At 39.5% G+C, this 26,536-nt stretch overlaps 1 protein-coding gene across 2 annotated transcripts in view; it reads left to right on the top strand.

Annotated features, from left to right (window-relative positions):
* Positions 1–26,536, top strand: part of RASA3 (RAS p21 protein activator 3) — a 171,438-nt gene that overhangs the window by 74,454 nt on the left and 70,448 nt on the right. For both annotated transcript variants that reach the window (XM_083854658.1, XM_083854657.1), the window contains 2 exons: positions 4,489–4,606; positions 15,858–15,961. In XM_083854658.1, coding sequence (XP_083710784.1) covers positions 4,530–4,606; positions 15,858–15,961 — 181 coding nt within the window. In that variant the 5' untranslated portion in view covers positions 4,489–4,529. The remainder of the gene's footprint in view (positions 1–4,488; positions 4,607–15,857; positions 15,962–26,536) is intronic.

Genomic DNA, 26,536 nt, shown 5'->3' with positions numbered 1-26,536 from the left:
AGAACAGGAGAAGCTTTTCATTCTTGACATACATTGCTGCTGTTTTTGTTCTTGAAATGCTTCCCTGCAAGCTTCTTTGGAGAATGTTTTCCTGAATATAGCAGAAAAAAAGTGGATTGTTGTGGGTTCGGATACGATGCCCTTTTCAGGTTTTAGGTATTTTGTTTCTGTACTTAAGTCTTTTGGCATTCTCCCTGAAGTCAAATGCTCTGGCCTTGAAAGCTCAGCTGCTTTTATTGGATTTATTTTTTGGAGGTAGGTTTCTGTTTGCTTTGTTTTCTGATACAATTTGAGAAATGGTTCTCTCATACCATTGTGGTCAAATCTGTTGCTGTTAGCAAACAGCAAGCTAAATTTGTTAATGCATTACAAAGTCTGCCTTAATGCATTCAGATTGGCAGATGTGTGCTGGTGACCCAGTATTTGGCAGTACAAGAGCAGGAAATTGGTTTCAAAAGGTAGATATAATACATGGCTGTCATGTAGTCTTTGCTTTTCTGAAAGTTGCATCTGGGAAAACGTATCAGAAGCAAAGATGACACAATGGCAAGTATCTAAATTCAATTAAAAAATACTAGATGCTTAAAAAAAAAATTGAACTGGCAAAACCTTAAGGAAATGTATGTATATTTGTTTATTCCTAGAAGTATTTTCAAGTTTCTTTAGTTCCTACCAGTTATGCTCCCAGTGCTGTTCCTTGCCATATGTGTAGGAGAGCCCTTTTTACTTGCTTCCCTTTTATTGCCGGTGTTTTAAGCAGGCCAGGAATATGCAACATAGGAAAGAACAAGGAAGATGAATACAAGTTTGAGTTTTTTCTTCATCTTTTTCCAGCTTGTTGCATTCCCTGTGCCTGGCTCAAGCTAAGCTATCTGTGCTGCCCTGGCAGTCTATTTTTGAGCTGCAGTGACCCTGTAGCAATTCTATGAGGAGAATGGGGAGAAGATAGCAAGCCAGTGACATATTCAGAATTGTATAGTCTATTTTTTAAGACTTGTCCAAAATACCTAATGTTAAGTTTTCCATAGATTAAATCAGCTTTGCAAGGTTTAAGTACTTAGTGCTAAATTGAGTTTGGCCCACAGTTAAATTAGGACCCATGTAAATTAGAAGTGCAGGAGTAGAGGGAAAAGCTATTGCAAACTTGAACAGATTATTCTGCTGCTGTGGCTCCAAATGGAAGCCTTATGCTCCAAAACAAAGTGCTTATGTAGTCTAAATTGTCAGGGTCTTAGACATCTTAAGAAACATTCCATTTCTTCTTAGTGGAAGTGGAAAACTAAAGGTTTTAAAGTTGAGTGTATTGACCTTTCCTCTGCAAACCCTCTCCAAGTTCTCTAGTGTACAGGTACTTCACACATATGAAGAGGGGAGGAAAAAAAAAGGGAATTGGCTTTTGAAAATGCAGTTGGTAAAGATGGCTCTTCCACACAGATAGGTTAAATGATTAAATTCTTGCCCAAAATAAATGATCTCATTAGCTCTGTTTTTTTGAGAAAATGGAAATGGTGCATGACTGTCATGTATTCAGGACTTTCTTTTTTTTCCATTTTGCTGGTAGCAAATCCAAAAAAATACTGATCAAATTGTTCAGCTTCATTGTGGAGGGCAAAACAGTGCCACAGAGGGAACCTTTTTGTCTTGGAGGAATCTAAAGAGCAACTGAAGCTCTAACAGAGCGTGTTTGTTGACTTAAAATGTCTGGCTAGAGAGCTGCGTCTTAAGCTATGCTTGAAAGCTTGATAAATTTTTCTTTCTCAACTGCTCAGTGCTGGAGGAATCTAAACAGCCATTGGCTGCTGCCAGTGTTGGGAGGAAACCGTATTTTTTTTTGTAAGCTACTCAAGTCAGTAACATGATTAATATATTGAGTTGTTCAATTAATCCCTTGTTCTAGTCTCAGTGGTTTTTCAGGGTCTTTTTCATTTTGAATAAAGAAATTACTGTAAAATGTCTTCTCCCTCTATCTTCTCTCTGTGCACTTTCTAACATTGTGATGGTGGTGACCTTTAATTTGCTGTACAGACTGTGCAGGCAGCCATTTTCTAGTGTCTAAATGGTGTCTTCTTTCACACTGCATTTAGGTTTCAATATTGTGGGCTTTCCCATTGTAAGTCTTTTAAGAAAGAAGGGAACTGAGTTTTCAGAGTGTGGTTCTTACAGAGTACTTGACAACTATTACCTTTAAGTGCTTAAGTGAATGTTATGCACATTTAAAAAATGTAAATCAAGATGAGAAATAGAGATTTGGTTTCATGTGATACATTAATCTTGAAGTAGGAAGTGGAAGAGTAAAGAAAAAGGGAAGTTATGTTACTGTTTTGGTTTGATTTTGAGCTTGAAAAGTTTTGTGTCTCTCTTGGAAGAGCCGTGAGAACAGTGTGCCAGCCCTGGAGGAAGACTTCCTTATCAGTCTGCTATTGAAACGCTTCCTGTTGACACTGTCTCTTTGGGGAACTGTACCCAGTTATCCAGGAAAGAGGCTGGTCTCATGTGATTTTATGGAGAAAAATTAATAGGAATTTGATTGCTTGGGGAGGGAAGACAGACTTGGAGGCCTCAATCTGTATGAGAGTAGTGCATTTGATTTGTAATTTGCTTGGACTCAGACTAACAAGAATAAAACTTGGAGGTTTAGTATGGCAGGCTAGACTTCAGTGCAGACTGAGCAAGCCATCAATAATCCTCAGTGTATTTTTGTCTGGAGCTGCTGCAGTTAAACTATTGCTAACATTCAGCTTAGTTTAACACCACACTGAGGGTGCCAACAGATGTTCCAGTCACACCTTCAGATTACAGTGGAGACAGCTTTTTTTAATGTAGTGTCTCACAACTCTGAAGGAAGTGGGAAGAATGCTATCAAGTTGTATCAGCTGAGCTGAGAGAACAAACTTATTTAGAAGAACTCTGAAGTGAGGCATTACTGTCTGAAGCAACAGTTTCAAGTCCCTTTCTAGTGCCCCTATATATCCCCTATGGTTAGCTTTAGAAAACATGCACATACAGTCACCCATATACAAGCCATTTGTGAGAAATGTGCTTGTGTGATGTTTCCAAGGGTGTGCCATGAGTCAGTTAGCAAAAGTGTGTGAACAGCGTGCCAGAAAGAGATCATAGGCAGGAAGACATGGAGTTCTGTGTCATTTTATGCTTTTCCTGAGCTGAGGGTGCAGGTTGGCTCAGCATTTCCTTGCTGTGCATCTTCAGCATTTACAGGCACATGCATCACATTGCTGTGGAACAAATCTGCCAAAAGGAAAAAGTGTGTCTTTACTGAAGACAGGGTTGAAAAAAGCATGGTGATTGTGTTAATACTATAAAGCTTTTTGGGCGCTGGAGACTGAGAAACAATGTGTCTAGGAAAGTGTACTTAAGCTGAGCTTCAGAGTTTAGATAGAAAGTTATATTTGTTACCATCATTTAGAGTTTCCTTCTGTGCTGGCAAACAGGCCTGTGTTCCCTTGGTCTGTGAAATTTTAGTTTTATTCCTTATATTTTTACCAGGAGAGAATGATCTAGTACCCATGCTATGTGCTAATAATCTCTGGCAATTGGAAGAGTGACAGTAAATAAGACATGAGAATTTCAGGCTTACATTTAGGTCTGAGTTTTGTCTTTAGAATTAAATCACTTGTCCACATAAGTGATATGTACTTTAGCAAAATGATGAGGGGCATTGTCCAGTTTCCTGTTGGAGAGTTTTGATTTTTATCAGTCAGCCAAGGAAATTTAGTGCTCTGCTTTGGTTGTTAATGTATATGTAGAGGGGAAAACCGTGGTTTTGTTCTTGTTTCGTACGCTTGAGTTTGGTGCTCTCTTGGTTACCCTGGGTTCCTCAGTCCTGTCCATTTTATTGTTGTTGTTAATGATACATACTTACTTCCTGCTGTAGTTTTGAAACAAATGTTTATTGTGAAGAATATTCATGAGTTGCGTGGTACCTTTGTGCAAGGACGTTAGGCACCTTCACAAGTGCTGATTATCCTGTCAAAGTGCTTTGAAGTCCAACTTGTGATCTAAGGCTGTTGGCTGTATCTAAAGTGACTGTTTCCCATCTTCACATCCGTGGTGAGCGATGGAGCTGTGATCTGCACAGTTCATTTGCTATGTTCTGGTAATGGCTTTAGGATAAAATTAGTGGGCTGTATTGAGAAGTGTGATTGCTATGTTGTGTGGTGTGGTTCGTATCTTAAGGGAACATTGATCAAAACCTAAACATTTTATGGAAGGAGATAGTCTGCATCCAAATACATGTGAATAAATTGGATGCCATAGAGAATTGAGTTCTTAGCTGAGCTCTAAACCTGTTTACTGTCAGGACCTGCTGTACTGAAAACAGGAGGCTGCTGCAAAATTTAATAGACACTTCATATTTGAGAAGGAAAATATAATACTGACTCTGCATTATTTGGCAGATGACTAATTTATGGACAATGTTTTAATATGTGATCTTTCTGTTTTGTTTTTTTTTTTCTTTCTTGTCTTTAGGTGAAGCCAAAAATCTTCCTACATATCCAGGGCCAAACAAGATGAGGGATTGCTACTGTACTGTAAACCTGGACCAGGAGGAGGTTTTCAGGACCAAAATAGTGGAGAAGTCATTATGGTAACACACCCATATATAAATCTTCTGTTAACTCTTCTCATTCTCTGCTTACTAGGTTTGTTTAATATTCCAAAGATACTTTCTTGAGGGGAGAAGAGGATGAATAGGATTCTTCTTCCAGTTTTAAAAACACTAGTCATAAAAACAGTAATGTCATGATACCTATCTGTATTTATGGGAAAATGCCTTCACCAAGGCAACCCATATTAATGTTTTCCTAACAATGTACCACCAGTGCTCCTTTCTTTCTGCAATATTTGTTTTGTACTTCCCTAAGCTTTTAAAATCTCAATTTAGAAAAGGTGCACAAAACTTCATTTTGCATATTTCTAGGCTTAGAATTTTGCATTGGTCTGGCTGCCCTAGGCAGTTAAGAATTTTATTTTTTTTTTTCCTGTCATGAGGCTATAACTGAAAGGAGAGGTTTGAACATAAGATGCCTGTCTGACTATCCTGGACACTTCCTGTGGGACTGCAGAGGTCAAATGTAGAATGAAACAGAATGAGAAGCATGTACCAAAAGTTAAAATGCTTTCTTCTGAAAATCCTTAGACATCAGGAAAATAAAGGGAGCTAGGCTGGGCATATACATATATTCTGGTAAGCAAGGCTTTTTTTAGTGTAGAGGAAAGAAGCAGCAAGGAACAATCAAGTTTATAACTTTTATCTTAAGAGATAACTCTCACCCTTTTCCCAATTTGAGTAATACGTTAGGAATTTGCTATTTGTCTTGTTATTGCAAATAATGTACTTAAGGAAGTATCTCTAGACCTCACTCCCAACCACTCAGAAGTACCTGGCACACTCAGGAATGTGAGTGGGATTTATTCCTGTAAGTCTCCTTAATTGTTCTTTCACATAAATTTTTGTCATCTTTAAGCCTTGGTGTTTTTGAGTGATGATGGTAATGGTCTTTTATTTTGTAGTATACAAACAAAAACCCAAAAATGGCTCCATATGCCTTCTTCCTCACCCCTGTAGCTGACATGTAGTGTCCCTAAACTTAATAGTCAATTGTTTCTTTAAAAGTGATTTTGTAAGTCATATACATTGTTTTGTTGTTGTTGTTCTTTTTGGGATTTATTTTTTTTTTCCTGGATGATCATTAGTGCTTCACGGGGAAATGGAAGATGAGAAGTGAGGATGTGTGAGAATAGTTGATGTCATTTCCTTGAATTAATCCAAGCATTTTTCTATTGAAAAAACAAACTCTTGGTAATAAAAACAAGCAACAAGTATAATTCCTTCAGTGGGAAAAGTTCCATCTTTCTTTAGACTTTCTTATAAAGATGGAGAGGTACACTGGGGCTCTGCAAAACTGGAAGGTTTCTAGTTTCCTGATGGGACTAAGTTCATTTTGTTAATTGAGGTGAATTCAGGGGAGAACTGAGCAATGATCAGAGGTTTGGAAAGTGTAACTGTGAGGAAAGATTAAAATTCTGGAATTGTTTAGCCTAGAGAAGAGGGATGAAATAGACATAAATATATAAATAAAAAAATTAAACAGAACCAAAAAATCCCAAACAGACCCCCCCACCAAAACAAAAGTTTGAGAGGGCGGGAACTAGTCTGTCTGTCCAGTATGGATATTGCACGTAATAATGAACTCAAATTGCAGTGGGGAAGGAAGTTGAAGTTAAGGTTAACTGTGAAGAAAAATATCTGTTGAAGGTTCTGAAGCACTAGAGTAGATTTTATTGGTTTTTGTGTTTATTGATGATGGCTTTGAAAGGGATCTATGTGATCAGTCTCAACTAAATAATAGGGATCTTCCAGCTTTGAAACAGTAGTGGGACAAGATGACCTCTCAAAATCCCACTATGGACCTCTTTTCTATGATCTAAGGCTTCACTAAAGATGGTCTCCTTCATCATTCTTTCTTCTTCTAGTGAATTCCTGTCTTCAGTCGGAGCCTGCCTTCTCCTATGTGAGCTTCTGCTTTCAAATACTATTTTTGGAAAACTTGCTGCTTTACAGTCTCTGAATATCCTCTTAAAGACATTGATATCAACTCAATTTTGCATTTAGCCATATAGGTGTTTCCCGGGACATTATAGAAAAGCAGACAAAAATCCCAAATACGAGTGGTAATCTTGGGATATCTTCCCAATCTGTGGGTAGGAGTTGCTTTTACTTCATGAAGCACACTTAAACAGCTGTTTTATCTTTCATGACTGTGTTTACATCTTTTAAAACATATGTGTACATAGACTTCCAGAAGATGTTTTTCAAATGATACCAGACCATACTGCAGTTGCCTGTTGTTTCTTGTAGGATTCTGGGATGAGCTGAGGAGCTGGTTATGCTGTTCCATTCTTTAATGCTCGTGTGCAGATTGATTTGACCCATTGAGTGAGTTACTGGGCAGGTGAAGCTTATGTGCCCTATGGGCCATGTAATTTCTGAGCAGCAGAGAATTAATTGTGACTTTTGTTGGTCCTTTTTTGGAGGTATTGATGCAGTGATGCACAATGTTTGGGAACAGGGATGTGAAGCTGGGCCAATGCTTGACTGAATTAATTGGGTCCTGCCTGAAACTCTGTGTGGCTGGCATTGGAGTGTGACACAGCTTGACACAGTTCTCCCCTACAGTTTGAAGGGGAGAGCACTGGCTCTGATTTGTTGTTTATACCTGTTTTATACTTCCTATCACTTCATGTCTGGCACAGGACTGGCTTGCTGTAAAGTTTTAAGGATTGCCTGTATTTTTGCTAATGCTGGTAACTCCCTCATCTTCCAATAAGCTCAAAAATTATTTTTATGTATTCTATAGAAAACAAAATACTTTATGTGAAAATCTGAATTACGAGGTCTTTCATATGCAGCCCTAGCACTATTGATTCTGGAATGATGTCTTCCTGTTCAGATTTAGCCTGGAGAAGTCCATCTTTTGCAGCATTTCTGATTTTTTTTTTTCTTCATCTGCATGAAAAGGCTTGTAGTTGATACAATGTCTGGTGTAGTTGAGAATCAGTTCTTGCCCCCCCGCCCCTCTTTTTTTTTTTTTTTTTTTTTTTTTTTTTTTTCTCCCTCAGTTGATCTTCTTTAGGCTTCTACTAGGCATTGCATAAATGTATATTTTTCCATGCAGGCCTACTCCTGGTGTAAAGCTTAAATAGAACTGGCAGATGGAAAAAAGGAAACAGTTATCCCTCCTTCCCAGAGGGACTTGGATGAATGTCCAATTCTGGCTTGCTTGGAGTATCTGTTATAGAACCTTCAGGCTCTGACTCATCCTCTCCTGTTTTATGCTGGGACAGTGTAAGAAGTTGCCTCCCTGAGCTTTGTCCTAATCTTCTGCAGCATATTTTCTTTTTTTATTAGACTGTGGCAGAGGCATGAGAAGACAGCTGAGAGCAGTAACCTTTTAAATCAACAAGGCATGAATCATTCAGAACTCAAAAGAATTGAACCAGCACATCCTGTTGTCCAGTCAAGTGCCCTTACCAGTGCTCTGAAGAGAATCTCTATGAGCTTGATGCCCTTTATCTAAATTAGTGTCTCAAAAACTGAGAGGAGCCAGCATGGTGAATCTTACCTCCTCTGTTCAGCAGTCAGGTGGGGCTCATAAATTACAATATGGAACTTAAATCATTCCTGCCATCCAGCCTCTTGGCTGCTGCTTAACTGAAGGGTGGGCCCTGCTGCCTTGTGCTGGAAGATTTCGAGGGCTGCTGTGATAAACTTAGTAGTGTCTGACTGAAACAAGACAAGGGTTAGTTACCACTGGGGCAGGCCTTCCTAACAAAACCATGGAGCAACATGAAAGCACTGTTTATGTGAGTAGTTCAGAATCATCCCACTTCTCTGGGGATCTTTGGGCAAGAATAGTGAATGCATGAATTGGTCAGACCGAGAAATCCAGGTTCTCAAGGAGAGAATCTTGAACTCTTCAAGCAGTACTGTTTTTGTAAACTTGGCACAGGCTTTTACTAAATTCTAAGAAGGTCACATGCAAGTCATAAGATATGAGGGAGAGGTCAGTTAGAGCCAAGATTTAATATGCTTCTCTGTTTTGTATTTGTCATTCAATATTTATGTTACCGTCATCTACAAAGGCACTGAATAGATTTGGATCCATTCCATATAACCTAGCAAATATGTACGTGAAGGGACTCATGTATTTTATGTCCTAAGAACATGTTAGACTGTGGTTTTTTAAATGCAGAGATCTACAAATTTTCTTTAGTTCTGAGCTGCAAGTAAACAGCCTGACAAGAATTTTGCCTATTAATTTCCTTTGCTCAATAAACTACTTATCCTCCCCCATTAGTAGCTTTCCCTACTTCAGGCTCCACCATCCAGGAGTGTTTCCCAGCTACAGATATTTCCTGAGGATGAACTTTCTTGGATTGTTGGTGTTAAAACTGACTTTGCCTATGCAGTTTGCATCAAATGTGCCCATTCACTTAAAGGGCAGTGTCAGCTGCAACAGGAAATCAAGGCAGCTTCTCAAATCATAGGTGAAGAATGGAAGGAATGTGACATCTCTAAATTTGTTTCAAGGATATGAATAAAGGCAAAATCTGTCGTACGCTAAGAATCAAATGTCTGACAGTGTGTGCTTTAGAGAGGTGAGCCAAGCATCTCGGGTTGGTGATTATTTAGTTCACCACTATTTCACTGAGGAATTTTTCACGTGCTAAACATAGTGATCAAAGCCTGAATGAAACAGCAAATTAAGCCATAGGCACTTTCCCCACTTTCTCACCCCCAGTGGTCGGGTTTTTTTTGTTTGTTTGTTTGTTTTTTCCACTTGTCTCTGGTGAACATAACAATGAGAGCTACAAGTGTTCAGTGTGCTGATGACTGTATATTGAAATGTGCTGTAAATTCCTAGTTAAAGGTATGTTCTCTTTAATAAGAAGTTGCTCTGTCTTTGTTTTAGAATTAGATCAGGTAACAAATTCAGCCAGTAGCTCTCAGAACTTTTTAAGTTATTTTACCTCCATATTTAATGTTATTTTCTAATTCTAGGTTTACTTAAATCCTTTTTCCCTGTGTGTTTGGAGTTTATGGCTGCATAGCTAAACATCGCGTTCTGATAACGTCTTGGATGCAGGCCACTTCTCAAATTTTAAACACAAAGTTGTTTCCCTTAGTTGGAGCATTGCCAAAATTAGCTGTTGTATTTGAGTTAGCTCCATTAGCTGTTTCTACATTCTTATGTTGCCAGCTCACCTCCTTGAAATAACAACTTTCCCCAGCCCAGAGTCCTTAAGCAGGGAGGCCTTGAGGAGGATATTGTAGTGTGTTCTGCAGTTTCACTCCTGCCTGTTCCCAGGGTCTGCTGTCTTTTGCATGTGACAGCATCTAACCGTGGCTTGAATTCCTAATGACAATAAACTTTAGTTCTGGAACTCCCCAAGCCTCTAAGAGAAAGGCTTAAGATTGATAGGGGTACAACTTCAGCCTGGTCAGGGATATTGAAGCCAAGGACTGCATGGCTGTGCAGGGAAGTAATATAGCTGGGAAGAGTGCCAGTAAGGGAAGCAAGACTTAATGGAAGATGGAGAATGAAGTGAACCTTGAGACCCATAAGGCAGGGTTTATGAATGAGAGCGTTTATCTATATGAAAAGCCACCCATGTGAGTAACAATTGTTGGTGTTGTAGGCTGCTTTGAGTGATTTAAAAAAAACAGTAAATGCAGCTGTAATGTGACTTCTGCTGTTTGTGTGTGTCGTCTTACAGAATATTTTGGGAGGTGACCAGGGGCCAAACGGCTGCTGCTTCAATTTATCATAATCCTTGTAAGCCTCATTGAGCCAAACCAGCAACTGTCAAGTGAGGTTGATAACTATAGCTCATGTGTCTGTCTACAGTCTCTTCTGAGCACGGGATTGAGAAAATGCACACTGCTTTATTTTTTTCCTCTGTGCAGTAGGGCTGGTTATGCGTGTAACAAAGCACTGTTCATCTGAGTGTCTCTGCACAGTGACATGAGAAAAAAATCACTTATGCTCAGTGGGTGTCTGATAGACTGCAGCCAGCACTGTCAACAGTGGGCACAAGTGATGTTTGGATTTGCATGTTGCCTCCTGTGCCATATACTTCCTCTTGCATGTCCTCTGCCAAGTCTGTGCTTCAAATATAATATTAGTGATTTTTAATAAATTGTGTCAGAAAGCTACTGTGATATCTGATGACTCTGGCTTCTACAGAGTCTGTCTAACTTGCCTGTTGTCTTCCAGTTTTGTGTCTAGTAGGAGACTGAAGTGCATTCAGATTTTATTTGTCTTGCTATATCTGCTTTGAATAAACCTTCTCTCTTCTGCCCCACTCCCTTTACATATGCTGCAAAGCATAGTGTAAAAAGTATTAGCCAAGTAATAGAAAAAGCTTAGTAGTAGAAACAAACAAGTGTGCCCCTTTGTACAGACTGATTTTGCTTCCTGCTCACATGGTGATGTGAACTCTGTTGTTCAGTTCATGCAGCAGGATGAATTCAGTATTTCTAAACCTTTTAAAATAGTCAGAGGATGTGGAGTTGTCTGTGGCATGTTAATAGTCCTTACTTTTAATCACAAAAGCAGTTTAAAAAAATCCATAAACAAAGAATTCTGGTTTGAGGGGTTTCATTATTATTCATCATGCAACTCTTTCACTTCATCCACTGAAGTACTGGTGCCAACACAAAAACAAAACTGCTTTAGCGAATCCTAAGTATTGAGAAACAAGCATGAGGTTTTGTAACACAGCCTGAAACTAAAGAGATGTTTTTACACTAACATTTGTTTTATGAAATCTCTTCCTCTCCATTAATATTATTTGTGACGATATCAGTAGATATATGAAGCTATGAAATAAAGTTGCAAGTATGCTTCTGGAATTTAGTAAAATATGCAGATGTGAACTATTTTTGAACCCTTTTTTAGAGGGTTTATTGTGTTTGAAGTAAGGATTCTCTTCCTTATTTGCTTTCATTCCACTTGATCTGGACAGAAATTTTTGTTTCTCTTCTCCTTCCCTCTCTCCTCCTGAAAATACCCACTGCCAAAACATGCATTAGAAGACATTCAGAAATGGATACCTTGAAATGGGGAGGGCTAGACAGCTGTAAGTAAGTGAAACAATACCTAGAGGGATCTCTTCTAGGTGTTTTTTTTTTTTTTTTTTCTTGATATTCCTGCTCCCATGCCATGAACATTCAGAACAAGAAAGTTTTTGGTGAGGATAGAGTGAGTATGCCTGAAGATTCAAATCCATTGCACTGTTTATGCATCTATCTGACTTTATTTTTTGTGTTTATCTCTTCTGTGATGAGAGCTATGGAAGGATACTAGGGAAAGTGTCCTGAGGAGAGACTGATCAGGGTGTGTGTTGGTGGTGGAGGCTGTACAAAAGCTGTGCAGTAAGAGAGCCCTGTGCTTCCTGAGGAGAAAGGACTGCTGAGGTTGAGATTTCCTCTTCAGGACATATTAAAGTGATGCAAAAAAGAAATGGAAAGGGGATGTGAAGTGAGAGTATGTGGAATAGAAGACTAATCAGGCCCTTGTGAGCCTGAAAGCTTGGAGCAAGGATTTAAAAATTGGCACAGGTCTTTCTCCATTTCTAACCCCATCAGGAAAACAAGAGACAGCGACTTAAGAACAAGCCCTGTTTCATAACTAAAGACTAGCTGATACCTGCACTGAGACTCTTCTCGTTGCTGTGATGGCAAAACTAAAACAAAGTTAGCAGAGCTGTTCTAAACTCGGCAGTCCTTACTGAAGGAGCTGAGTTTGAAAATGCAGTTATGTTCAGTTCGGAAGAAGATGAATTGCATTTTCAGGGGAGATCCACTTTTTCTGGCCTTGCAAGTTCCTGCTCTCAGCAGTTATGTCCTATCACTTGTTTGAAGTCTAGAAGAAACTGAAATAATGACAGCACTAGTCTTGGTTATGCCCTTCCCTTGTGATCATATTCATGTGCAGTCTATGCTGCCAGGGTTGGGGAGGAGGCCCTCACTGTTACTCCTCCACTTTGAATGATTAAAATTTCTCCTGAGTGTAGGACTGATTCATCTACACGGAAAGTTCAACTCAAAACCTGTAAGTGAATCTGAACTCACTTGGTTCTTGAAAGATTTCTGAGTTTTCGGCCAGGCTAGTTCCAGTATTTGTTTTGGAGGATGTTGTCAGACTCCTGAGGGCTGGGTAGGCAGATGTTGCTGCTTTTTATTAATTGTTCTGTCAAAATAAAAGTCCTCACTGAATCCCCATCCGACAAATTCTGGTTTTTCAGAGAGAGGAGATGCTGGGGGAGGGATTTAGCTCTTCTTTTGGAAAAATAATTCTGGAGCCCTGGGGTTCTTGCTCAAGATGAGTTAGCTTGGGAAATAAATCATGGGATTTGACTGCTGCAACCTCTTGTTCTTTAGGTCTTGGTGGGAGACAAAGCGAGTACTGTTCTGAAGAGATACATGGAGAAAAAGCACACATTTAAGTGGAAGCTGGAAGTATTTCTGTGGTTGCATTTGATTCCTTCAGAAAGAAGTTACTGTTTCTGCAGAGCTACACAAGATTGGGTTGGGAACATATCGGATTTATCTTGATGTGTATTCTTGCAGTTAAAACTTTGCTGGCTAATTATCCAGTGCAGAGGGAGTATGCTTGTGTTAGAAATCTGCTTGCTTAAATTAATTAAGAAGCAGTGCACCCCAGGGGTGTTACCTGAGTGATGAGAGGTTGTGAATCTGCAAGGGATTCAAGATCTCAGAGGGGTGAAGCCAAGAGCAGAATGAAGCTTCTGTTCTGTTGTTGATGGTTCAGACTGCACTGCTTAGACTAAAGAACCTTGTCCCAGTAGTAGTGACCCGATATGGTCCCTGCATGGCTAAGTCAGCCTTCACGGAATTAACATTTCTTCTCTTAATGAGTCTCTTTCTGATTCTGTGCACCGGGCTATGTACCTCCTATTGTCCATACTGCTATTCTGACTCTTGTTTCTTTTGCCGTGATCTTAGTTGACTTCTGCCTCTGTTCAACACAATGGCAAACATTAATAGGGGGACTTGCCAGTTGATGTCTCTTCCCTGCTCTTCCCCCTAGAATCATTAAAATATGCTCAATATAAGTCACTTGTATTTGATCACTCATATTGCATTTAGACTTGCAGTACACTGAAGCTTCCCTTGTATTTCTGATAGAGGAATGGATGTATAATCCACAGTTCATTAAGTATCATTTCATTCTAAGGTCATTAGTGAATAAATTCATCTGTCGTGTTCTTCCAGCAGAAAGGACAATTTTATGGCTGAATAGAGTATTAAAGCTCAGAATGATGAAAGTGTTTTGCATGTATAATGCACTAGGTATTTGGGCAATATTAATGCATTTGTTTGGCCCCCTAGAGTTAAGCCTACACGTAAAAAGTTGCGCAGAGGCCCTCGGGGCTTCCAGCAGCAGCATGGCTGCTGGGACAGTCATGTAGCTCCCAGTTTGGTTGAAGCTGCCTGTAACAAAGCATTAAGGTATTTTGTGCCTGAAGTGGTGACTGTAAAATTCTTGCTTCTAAATAAGGCCTCTCAGAGTACAATGGGTAAAGAGGATGTAACAAAGGCTGCTGAGTTGGATGGGGCAGTTGGGACAGTCAAACCAGCTGCCATTTCCAGCTGTCAGGTTTTCCTTGCTGCCCTCAAGGTAGGGATGACTGAGTGAGCCTCACACTGGTTGTTGTAACTTACTGATGGATGCATTTATTTTGAGGAGTGGGAAACCATTTCAGTGGTGGAAGTTTAACCTGTGGGTGTGCCTTGGGCTTTGCTGTTCATCTGATGTGTTCTTCCGTGTGGCTAGTGGAGTAGTGACATAAATAATGTTCTTGGTGGATACTGAGTGATATCTCTGGATTTCATGAAATTAATGTGGCATTTTCCCTTCAAACACAGGCTGATTAGCTAATTTGCAGTGTGTTTGTGTTTGAAGGGAGACTTGTTAGCCAGCTCTTGAGGGAACATGGTAATTTTGAGGGAGCATATTTTTCCTATAGGCAGAAATACTAGCAAAAACATATGGTGGTGTAAAACATCCCCTAAAGAAGCCAGGGAATCACCTTTCCTGACAAAATTCTATTTCCAATAGAAAAAAATTAAAAGCTAATCCAAGGAATTGTTAATAACTTTTGCATATCTAATTTTCTGATATAAAAAAAATTAATGGTGATTTAAACTACAGCACAATTCTGTCTCATTTTTGAGCTCAACCAAGGCAATAAGGAGGTCGATGTTTAAGTGAGGAAGAAAAAATTTGCTGGCTTTTGGCCTGTTGGTATTAGATTTATTTTAAAGTCTACATCTGCAGTGCTTGCTGTATTTGTCCCTGTTACTTGAATTGCATCCACTCATTTAGACCTACTGAAGCATGAGTGACTTGGAATGAAAGGTCTGTGTAAAATGGTAGACCTGTCAATGAATAAATAATGTTGATATATGCTTATGGTTCCTAGGAGTAAATCTGTAACCATGTAATTTGATAGAAACTGAAAGGGTTGCTGTCAGGTGTCTGAGATTTCTTTTCCCCATTTAAATTGGTAGGATACAAAGAAAGCCCCTTAGGTCCCTAAAGAGCTTTCATACTGAGATAGTATTTTCTTTTTTTTTTTTTTTTTTTTTAAATGTGGTCTTACTGAAAAAAAAAAAAAAATCAATACAATTCCACTATGCAAAAATAAATATTCAGTGCTCTGAGGTAACAAGCATGATGCCAGCTTCAAGGCTTAGTTACCATCAGTTGACTGAATCTGACTTTAAATAAGAAACTTTGCAGGGGATGAGCAAAGATGCCATGGCTGTAGGCATTTTATTTTAAATATACTAAATGCTTAAAAAAAAAAAAGCCAGGAACCATACTGTATTTTTCTCATCCTGTTTGTGTATGCTTTTGTGATCTCTATCCTAACGTTCTACTGTAAACATTCTGTGGCAGCAGGGGCCTCCCCCTATCCTTCAAGGTACTGTACATTAACAAATAATGTGGTCTCTGCCCCTTTTGTAAAGGGACACTTGTTTTCCAGATAGAAAGAAGTATCTGTTCTTTTTTGCTCATTAAAAATCTTGTTCTGTGGGCATTTAAGATATTTAGGAAGAGTCAAAATGGAACTGTGCTTGAAAGTGCACATTCATTGGTGGGAAAGATCATCACAGTCCAGAGTGATGTTCTGGGTATGAAATATAAACACACTGGCTTGTCTAGGATACCAACACTAATCTATTTTCCTTTTCTTTTCATGTGTGTATGTGTTTGTGTATGTTGGTTTTTTTGTTCACTCAGCCCCTTCTATGGAGAAGATTTTTACTGTGAAATTCCTCGGACCTTTCGCCATCTGTCATTTTATATTTTTGACAGAGATGTTTTTCGAAGGGATTCCATCATAGGTATGTGTTCATAAATTGCTACTTTCCTTACAGCTTATTTCTCTTGGATTTTGACTTTTACATCATATGTAGTCTTACAAGTTGGGGGTCTTGATAGGACTGATGATGATAATGGTAAGTGCTGCTCAAAATTGTCCTTTTGTTGGTCGTCAAAAATGCCTTCAATATTACATATTATATATAAAAAAGTTGGAGAGATAAGCACTGTCTGTTGTGACAGTGAATGCAGATTGCAGTTTAACTAAAACAGGCTATAAAACCTTGTTTAAATGTTAACAACCTCATTTATTACTGCAAATGTTACTTTTTTTTTTTCCTGTGTGCAAGGCCATTAATTTTGCCATTTTCCAGAGCCCTCACACTTGCCTGCACCCTGTATTGTTAAACGATGGCTGCCTTAACAGGCAGAGGAGGTGGCCATAGGTACCCCAAGTACAATGATGACAGAATTTTGTGGAGTGTATCAGAGCAAGCTGTCACCTACAGAAGAGCTCCAAAAGACTTCCAGTGGCTGTTTGAGATTGACAAGATTCCTGCTTTTCCTGATATTATTTGCTGTGCATTTCATCTGCAGCAAAATGTGTGACACTCCATTTATCTCTTTGGGGGTGAAAACTTTGTAAAAGCTTAGTTGTTACTGAGGGGAACAGTTTCTATTTGAAGTCACTTGAACACTTTGGACTTACTTTTTTTTCAGTTACTCATCTATTTTGAAATAAGCTGTGTGTGACTACCATGGCTATAGCTATCTGAGAGAGGCTATAGAGAGGAAGTTGTCAAATGTTGAGCAAGAGTTTGTATAAATGTTGAGCAAGAGTTTGTATGATGGCATAAAATGTATTATCTTAAACCATGGGGTGGTGGTGCAGATATTTTACATGTATCTTTACATTACAGTAAATTGTCATGCAGTCACACAAGCTCTTTCTTTAATTATTGTTTTACATATGAGCTGGGAAAGTAGGTCGTCATTCTCTCTGTCCATAAGTGAGCTCATGTGTGTATAGCATCCTGGGAAGGAGGGAGTCAGTTTCTGATTGTTGAGTGAACTTTTGGAAAGCTTTTTTTTCTCTCTAATGTCCAATTTCCCTTGTACTTTGAAAGTAACACCTCCCTTCTTTCAACTGGTGAGTTGTCATTGTTGAAATTATCCTATCTCTTGTGTGTCACCAGTTTTCAGCAGCTGCAGTGACCTATCAATGGGCCAGGGACTTTTCTTGCTCCGGGCTTTACTCCCTCTCTTGGAAAAACAGTCTCTTGAACCACTTAATATGTGTCAGACATGTGAAACTGCAGAGAGAGAAGTGAAAATATTTTTGTTTTCTCCATGTTTCCTAAGTTCATGTTTTAATAATCAAGCTCTGATGTTGGAGGGGAATTGTTCAGGAGCTGCTGGAGTAATCTTAAAGGTACTGGGAGCAGTTTGTGAAGAGGACATGCATAAAATATTAAGACTTTAGTTTGCATGCTCAAATGATTGATCCAGTTTGCATTTTTCACCCTCTTCAGGTGATGGCAATGTTAACTTTTGCATGTGTTGCAGAATCCACAGGTAGGCAAACCTGGTGTGTTACTATACTGGTCTTAGGATCATAGAAAGGCCTGGGTTGGAAGGGACCTTAAAGGCCATTTAGTTTCAACCAGCATCCCTGGTTGAAACATGGTGGACACCAGGTTGCTCAGAGCTCCATCCAGCTTGGCACTGAACACTTCCAGGAATGGGGCACCCACAGCTTCTCTGGTGAACCTGTTCCAGTGCCTCATCACCCTCACAGAAAAGAATTCGTTCCTAATGTCTACTCTAAACCTACTCTTTGTTTAAGGCCCCCTTGTCCTATCACTACAGGCTTTGTAAAATGTCCCTTTCCAGACTTCTTGTCAGCCTGCTTCAGGCACTGGGAGGCTGCTATAAAATCTCCTTGGAGCCATATCTTCTCCAGGCTGAACAGCTTGTCTTCATAGGAGAGGTGCTCCAGCCCTCAATTTAGTGACCCTTCTCTGGACTCAGTCCAGCAGCCCACATCCTTCTTGTGTTGGGGGCCCCAGACCTGGACAAAGTACACCAGCTAGGGTCTCACAGGAGCAGAGTTAGAAGGTCAGAGTAATCTTTCTAGACCTGCTGGTCACACTGCTTTTGTTGCAGCCCTGGGATATACTTGACTTGGAAATTTGAGGTGCGTGTTGCCGGATCATGTTGAGCTTCTTGTCCACCAACACTGCCAAGTCCTTCTCTTCAGGGCTGCTCTGAATCCATTCTCTACCCAGCCTGTATTTGAGCTTTTGATTGCCCTGACCCATGTGCAGGACCTTGTATTTGGCCTCATTAAACTTCACAAAGCTCCCATGGTCCCACCTCTCCAACCTGTCCAAGTCCCCCTGGATGCCGTTCCTTCTCTCCAGTGTGTCAGCCGAACCATGTAGTGTGCTGTCAGTGTTGATGTAGCACTAGAAGTCAAAACTGCTGTTTCCTGTCTACACTGAGATTTTACAGTACATATTATCTATTGCGGAATTTTTTACTCTCTTCCTCTCTCTGTTCCCCTCGCTCTTTATTGCAGACATATTTTGAAAAGCATTTCAAAGGTATTGAAGTGTAATAAATAGCAATGGGATGAAGGAAAAAAAAAAATCCAGCATAACTGTCAGTTTGATGCTACTCTCTAAGTTCTGCTTGTAGTAGGAAAATTTTCTGGAAAGAGAACAGTACTCTGGAGTAACTGCTTGTGGCTGTTCTCAGTAGTTCCTATTGAATGGGAGTCAGCAGCCACAAAGTTCAACAGTAGATTTTTTTTGAACATGAGAACTCCCTAATTTGATAAAAGTATGTAACATTTAAAAGCAATAGTTGCTCTATGTGTATCTTGAGCTCAGTTTTAAGACTTAAATATTTTCTTGAAGAGGCTTGAGCAAGGAAGGTTTGGAAGACCTCACTACTGAAAAGGGTGGTCATAGTAAAGCTAGAATGAGCTCTTTTCCACTGAACCACCAAATTCTGCAGTCAGGGGCCCTTTGTTTGCATTCAAAAGATCACTTGTAACATTCTGTTATCCTGAGAGACTTCTGTCGAAGAAAATGCGGTTACTCATGCTCATCCAGCAATGAACTTTCTCAGAGGAGGGAGCTGGGGGGTTGTGTCTTCCATCCAAGAGAGACTGATTTTAAGTCCATATGTTGCTGAGCTTGTGAATTTACCTGTGTGCGATTTGCCATGTTTGACATCTCTTTGCATTGTTTTTTTTGGCTGGTTTGAGACAGAGAATGGAGTGCATATGGGTCAAAATGGTGAGAATTTGGCAAGTAGCTATTTTTTGAAGATGGTTGGTTAGCAGAATTCCTTTTGGTTCACTGTTAAATGTTTCCAGGAGTTTCTCTTGGTGTTACAAGACTTCCAGGGTTACTGGAGCTCAGGCATGCTTTTATTTATTCAAATATGATGTGTAAGTTTGTGATGGCAAATTCTTTAACTTCAGAAATGCAGCTCAGGGTATGATAGATGAGAATGGTTAAGCTACCAAAAGCAGAAGATGTGGGAGAAAGAATAGGAAAACAAGAACCCCCTGAAACCTGACATAAACTTCCGAGAAAAGCCAAGCAAACTCAAACTGGAACATGTGTAGCAGATATGTTTTGGAAAATACTGTAGTATTTCGGCATACAGGATGCGAGGATTGTGCAGATAAAGATATCTTTTGAGTTTGCATGTTTGCTTATTACATTTGCATTTTCTTAATCATAATTGCTAAGTCATGTGGGATTTTGTTAGTTTACCAGACACAACTTTTGAACAATTGTGTCTTGGAAGAATCTTGGATGCTGGTTGAAATGCAAATACAATCAAGAAAATGCAGAATTCAGTGGATCTGAAATATTATTTTTCTCTTTTTCTAGATAAAATATAGCAAATAGTTACTGTGAAAGTAAACTAGTTTTAAGTCGTTTAATTGATACTGTTACTGGGATAGAGTTTATGTACTGATTTGTATAATATGTTGAGATGCTTTGAGTAGGAAATATACTACTGAAAGCAATGGTAAATGCAGTTTAAAATCACATTTGTTTCTGAATGATTAAATAGCAGTAGTAGGCCAATTTACTGGAATATGTGTCTATATTATGTTGAATAGCTATTTCCATCTTGTTGTTACAATGAGAAAAACACAGAGGAGATGGAAATAACTTGAAAAACTGTCAATAGGTGCCCCTCCAGTAATAATGGGATAAAAAGTGTCTCTGGCTAGATGCAGCAGAAAGAATATTAGGATAATAGTGCTGCTATTCTTTAATGATTGCTTTGATATTTTTCAGCTTTTTAGAGTTGGATGAGACATGCTGTGTCTGCAATAACAATAAACTGGGCTTCTCACAGCTCAATAACTGAGCTAGATTTAGTGAAGAAAACCATGTTTGTGACACGCCCTGAGCTGGTATTCTTATAGTTGTGTAATGAATAGCTCAGGCTGCCAGGCTGTGACCTTAAACATACAGATCAGTTCAAAAACAGGAAATATACCACACCAAATGACTTAACACTTTGGTGAGAGATTAGTTGATATCATCTGTCCTTCAGGTGACAAATACACAATTATTTATCCTCTGCTTAAGTCAGTTTGTTTTTTTTTTTTTCACCTCAGCACTTCATTTGTTTTGGTAGGAGATACATGAAACTGACTTGCCAACTTCTGTACTAAGCAGGAACCGAACAGAGCAAAAAGCTGCTGTGTTGATGGGGATGGAATGGTGCTGAATAAAGCACAGATGTGAAATGGTAAAGCATTTCAGTGAAGGAGCAGGAAGCCAGTGGGAGAAGACTAGTGTGTGGTTCTGTTAATTACGTTTACAATAACTTAACTGCTCTAAGTCACCTTCATTACAGGTTATTAGATGTGTTGTATGACAAATTGAGATTCTTGTGGCCATTGTATCCTGGCAGGTTGTAACTCTCTTCCTGCTTAATGCTGCATGAAGTGAAGCAACATAAAGCACTAAAACTAATTTGCCTTCAGAAGTAGTTAAGCTTAACTAATCTGGACTAAAGTAGATGAAACCAAATCATAGCTCTTGGAGACACAAAGTGAAAACACCTTGGAATTCAAAGTTATTTAAGGCTTGCATATTTGAATTAACTCTGCCTTTGTTAATAGCTACTTCCAAAGCTGAGGAGGACTGTTTGTAGAATTGCCACAATTTATAACCAAACATCCAAGCAAACCATCTAATGTTATTAGGTAACTGTTTCCAAATGTAGCTGAAGCATCACATTTTTTTATTTCATTGTTTTACCAGTTTAAAAGGAAAAAAATTGTAAAGAAATCATCCCTGATGAACTGTGCTTCTTGCTAGTTAAGTGCAGGAAAGATCCTCCAATACAGCATGAAGCAGAGATCAAAATTTCAGTAGAAAATAGTGTTCCTTGGTTTCTTCTAGCCTGACCATGGCTTAGTAACAGTAAACAGTGGTATACTGTTTCTGTAATGTACTTCTGGATGATGTGGGAGTAATGTATCTACTCAGTATTGTATAAATATAACTACTAATGAAATAAAGGAAACAGATGACTCTTCCTCAATGACAAGTCTCAAAAAGATTCAAACTAGAATTATCCTGGAAAGGTTCTCTGCAGCTACATAGAAAGGCTAAAGTAAATACTCTCTGCATAGAATAAGTTGTTAGGATGCACTCACAGTATGTTTTCACCTGATTGGTGGTCCCAAGAGCAGGAAGACAAAGTTGAGCTTTCAAAAAGTGGCATTTTTTTCTTCTTCATCCTAGAAGTACAGATATAAACAAAACTACTGAGCATGATGTGCTAGAACCTCGACTGTCTTTTCATGCAGCCCTCCTCCTGATGTGATGACAAGTTTTATATTGTCTGTATGTAGAATGAGGGAATGAATGAGGCGGTTGCTCAGTGCAGGCAGCATGCTCAGGGTTTTGGTGCCTGCTGTAAGGCAGACAGTATTGACTGCAAGTCTGGAGTTCAGGACTGCTCTCCCATTGCAACCAACCACAGGCTATACCCAGTGTCTCAAATGTAGGGCCATTTTAAGGGCCCAGAGAGCAGCTGGCAGAGAGTTACACCAGAGGGTGTGATTGATGAGGGTTCTTTTTGTTTGGGGGTTTTGCTGTTTTTAACAGGAAGGGAGAGCAGAAATTCAGATGTAAGACATGTGAGATCTCTTGCATTGTGACCAGCAAAACAACCCTGATAGAAGATAGATAGTTCATGCAATGCTGCAGCTTGTAACTTTTAAGGATAGAAGCTATGTTTTGTCCACAGCCTACTTTTCTCTGCCTTATTATCCAAGATAAATCCCACAAAGGGGAAAAATGGATTTAATAAGTGATAGTCTTAGTATATTTGGACTAGTTTAAAAAACCCAAACAAATGAAATTGGGGTCATGAATATCACATACCTCAGTGCTCTCTGTGGATGCACTAATGCTGTGCTGGAAATGTTCTGCTATTATTGCCACTAAATTCTTACCCATTGTAGCAGATGGTCTAATAGTGCTTGTGCTTCATGGTGCACTGCACAGGAGCCATGAGGGAGTAATTCTGCTGCTTCCAAGGCTCTGAAGCCTTATGTTGCCCCTAATTCTCATCTTTATCTTTGTAACTCTGAAATAGGGAGCTTGCTTGTTTTGATCTTTTTCTGTGTTATGGAAGAGGTAAGTGAATTTGTGCTGTTCTTGAACAAGGTAGTCAGTGTTTCTGTACTTTCATTTAAAGACAAATAACCTTTCATAAAGGTAATTATAAAACTCTAGGTAGGCAGGAATAGCAGTGATGCTTCTTGCTTCAAGATAATTAGGCTCTCACAGCCTAAAGTGTTGATTAAAATTGATTCTGATTTGTCCTTAGTCTTTCCAACTACTGAAAGCAACTTTCTTTGTATACCTTCATATCAGTTCTATTAAATCAATACAGTGACACGGTGTGTCTGTGCACTTAACATGCTAACATGAAACAACTTCTGAAGTAGCTTTGAGGCCCACTTATTGCCTAATTCTGCATTATATAGGAAGGAGACAAAGTCTCTGTTCAGAGCTGGGAGAAGACTCAGTTGATTAGACTTTTGGGGCCTTTTAATATGTGACTCAGACCTAACCCATTGTTTTAAATTAACTGTACTGCAGTCACTGATAATGAAAGATTTTATATAATATATATTATATATTATTTCAGCTCACTTGGCATCAGTGTGTAAAATTCTGTTGTTTTCACTGTGTAAGTATTCCAAGATAAAGATAACCTAAAAAGAAGATACAAGAGCTTCCGAAATACTCTTATTTTAGGCTTCTGTAAAATTACTTCTGGATCCAGACATGTTGGATCATGGTTCAGGTAGGGCCTTGAGCCCTCTTAAAATGATAGGCTCCTTTCTATTGCTGCTGTGACTACCTTTTCAGTAAAGAAATCTTCTACTAGTCTAGCATCTGTCATAAACATTCACATATATCATCTGCAAAGTAGGAAATTACTCTTAAAAGGTGGGATGTAATCCTTCAACCAATACCTAACCCTTTTGACACCAACAGGTAATGCAGACAGAAGGTGGTTGTGTACGGCTGGAGAATACCTGGGCCAAATTATCAATTTTGTTAAGTTTTTGTATGGGGATATTGACTCTGACTTGCTTAGGCATGTTCAGGGACAAGTTAGTGGGCTGCATCGACTTGCTTTGTAAAAATGTTTGTAACTAATGAGGGATGGGCACTGAAGGTGCAGTGCTTCCACAAGTACTTTCCCAGGCAGTGTAGCCAGAAATTCTACCCTTCTCCATTCAAAATCTCTGCCTCTGTGCCCAAATTACTGATGTCCTACTGTCTTCTAGCTATATTAATGTGGCTCTTGAGTGGGGAAGCTCTAAAACAGGTCAGTTGAAACGACCTTTGTGTTAAAAATGCCAACACCACCCACATGTGATACATGAAACTTATTTCTAATTCTTTTCTCTTTGCACAGAGTATTTATTTTCATTGTTTGGTGTTTTTTTACATTTGCTTGATTTCCTGAACAGTTTCAGTATGCCCTGCTGAGAGGACAGGGCTGCATGGGTTGAGAATGTAGGAGGCTCTTAAATCAGTTTGTATCAGGGATTCTAAAGCAAAATTTGCAGCTTTAAAATCATCCAGGGCCTTGGTAGTAACTTTATTAATCTGTAAGTTGTCTCCTCAATAATAGATAAGTTGTTTTTTCCTAAAGAGAAGTTCACAGAAGGAAGAGCTCGGTTGTGGCATGTTGCACCTTTGTTTTGAGCACAGAGCTTAGGATTTAAATGTTCCAGTGAAGATCTGTTCAGTCTGATGGGGGGGGGGCGTGTGGCAGTCATAGGGAAAATGCTGCCATATGGATGGAAAACACACAGGAGTGTGTGAGGTTTTCCTACCCTCCCCCAGTCTGAGGTTGTGGTGAACATCAGGCTTCAGAAAGAAAGTAGTTCAGATGAGAAGGTTGTTTTTACTTCATCTTTGCTGGTTATTGCTGAGAATCTAGCTTCTAAAAATGTAACTTACACTGAGTTTTGAAATTACACCTTATATTGTTCAACAAGCTTGGCTGTTTCCTGCCTCTTCCCATACAGTGTCTAAAAGCTTAAACAGATGCAGACTCTGCAGCCTGAGGCCACTCTGAGGAAACCAGCAGGAGTGGCTGGGTGCCTCAGGTTCAAGATTTAGAGTTTCTTGATGCCGTCTGGAAGCCACCCAAGTCTTGAGAAATAGTGCAAGACAATGGGCTCGTGTTTTGGAGCATGCTGAAGAACCACAAGGAGGAAAACATCCTTTAAATAAGTGGTGGTAAATCTTTCTGACCTCTCATGTCGGGTTTTATCTTCAAAAGAGAATTACAGGTTCTTATCGTGTAGTGTCAGGTCAAGTGACAGGTGCCAACAGCTTGTGATTATTGGCCTAGATTTAACCTAGTTCTGGTGCTGCTGGAAGTAGTTGGAGCCAGGTCAGACATAGGTCAGTCAGTGGAAGAGCAGTGGCTGTGTAGACCAGAGTAGAAACATGACCATGCTCAGCACCTGCACTGTGTCTGGTGATGAGGAGGAGTGTGAGGTGGATGAGCATATGGAGATGGCTGATGCAGGTAGAGTTATTAACAAATTGTGAGGGAAGCTCCTCTGTGTATATGCAGAGAACTCTTTAATAGGGCAGATGAAGCATTCTGCCTTATCAGTAATATATCTTCGTGTATGTTTAGACTGGCCAAACTGTAGGCCTTCTTTTTACTGCCACCCTCTTTTTTTTTTCCCTAGTAGATTTTTCTTCTTTGTGGATCATTTGGTATGCAATGAAAACACCTGGGTAACAGCCAACCCAGTCAATAAGTTCCAGTCATTAATAAAACTTGCTTGTATGCAGAGCAAACAGTGCTGTTCAAACAGTTTCCTAATGAAAACAGTTGTATCATCACGTTAACTCCCTCGGAGTTAACAGTGCCATTGCCTGTGAACACTTTGTGCTGCAGTCGTGTACTCACCTTGTGGCCAGACCCATCTGGGTTATGCTGCCATCCTTGATGCAGAGAGCAGAGGAACTCTCTGCTGAAATAGGGGGCAGTGATCACACCAGATACTCTATGTACAGGTGCAGATATTGGGAAACCATCCTTGAGTTTTCTGCAAGGCACTCCTTACATGGGAGATGACTGAATGAAACTGATTGTGAGTGACGGTGTTTGGAAAGTGTGTGCAACGCTGCAGCTGAGTGGAGGATTTCTGCAAGAGATTAAAGGGTGGCATGAGGATAGCAAGCAGTGAAAGTAAACAATTTCAAGTGAGGTCCAAAGAAATTAGTGGAAGGTCATGCATTTCAATGCTCTCAAACTGTTTTAGAGAAACTAGGTTCCCCACAAACCACTGTGGTTGGAGAATAAAAGTAGAAACTTTGAAAAAACAGAGTCATCGTTCCATGGATTCTCAGCAGAATAACATGTTCAGCACAGTTCCGATGTCTTATTTACCATTCCTGGCATATAATTTTGTCAGTTTGTGTAATTTAATTATTGCTTTTCTAAGAAGTTTCAAGTGGCTTGCTCTGCATATCCAATAAACAGTCTCCCTTGTTAATCTCTGGTTAAATGTTTGCCAGGAGATGGATTTGATAATCTCTACAGGCCAAGCAGTGAGAAGATGGTGCTGAGAACAGAATGAACAAGACTTAGAAATAATGGGTCAGAAGTTTTGATAGGAAAGCTAGAGCAGAAACCCTGGCAGATACTATGGAGGGCAGTTGTGGAAGAATGGCAGGGTAATTTAAGAACTGGGACTGGAATTCTGGAAACTGTCATCAGAAACAGCCTGAGGTGGCAGAAGAATGCAGCTGCAGCATAGTATGGGGTGTAGCCCAGCAAACAGGAGGGCTGGGTGAAGCTATCCAACTAAAGGCCATAAATAGAGGGAATGCTGGTGTGTAATAACTTACTGCTAGGACTTCTGTAAACTTTTAGATTTCAGAAGGGAGAGTGCTTTGTGTTTGCCACTTTTGTTGTCTTCGATCATATGTTTTTCCTTTTTTTTCTTTGCAAGCATGTTCTGTTAACATTTGCTGGGGTAACGTCTTACTGAC

The sequence above is a fragment of the Zosterops lateralis genome (genome assembly GCF_965231275.1).
Source record: "Zosterops lateralis genome assembly, chromosome: 2".
Classification (NCBI taxonomy): domain Eukaryota; kingdom Metazoa; phylum Chordata; class Aves; order Passeriformes; family Zosteropidae; genus Zosterops; species Zosterops lateralis.
The sequence above is the reverse complement of the archived record's forward strand: the minus strand, read 5'-3'. Positions and strand labels throughout refer to the sequence as shown.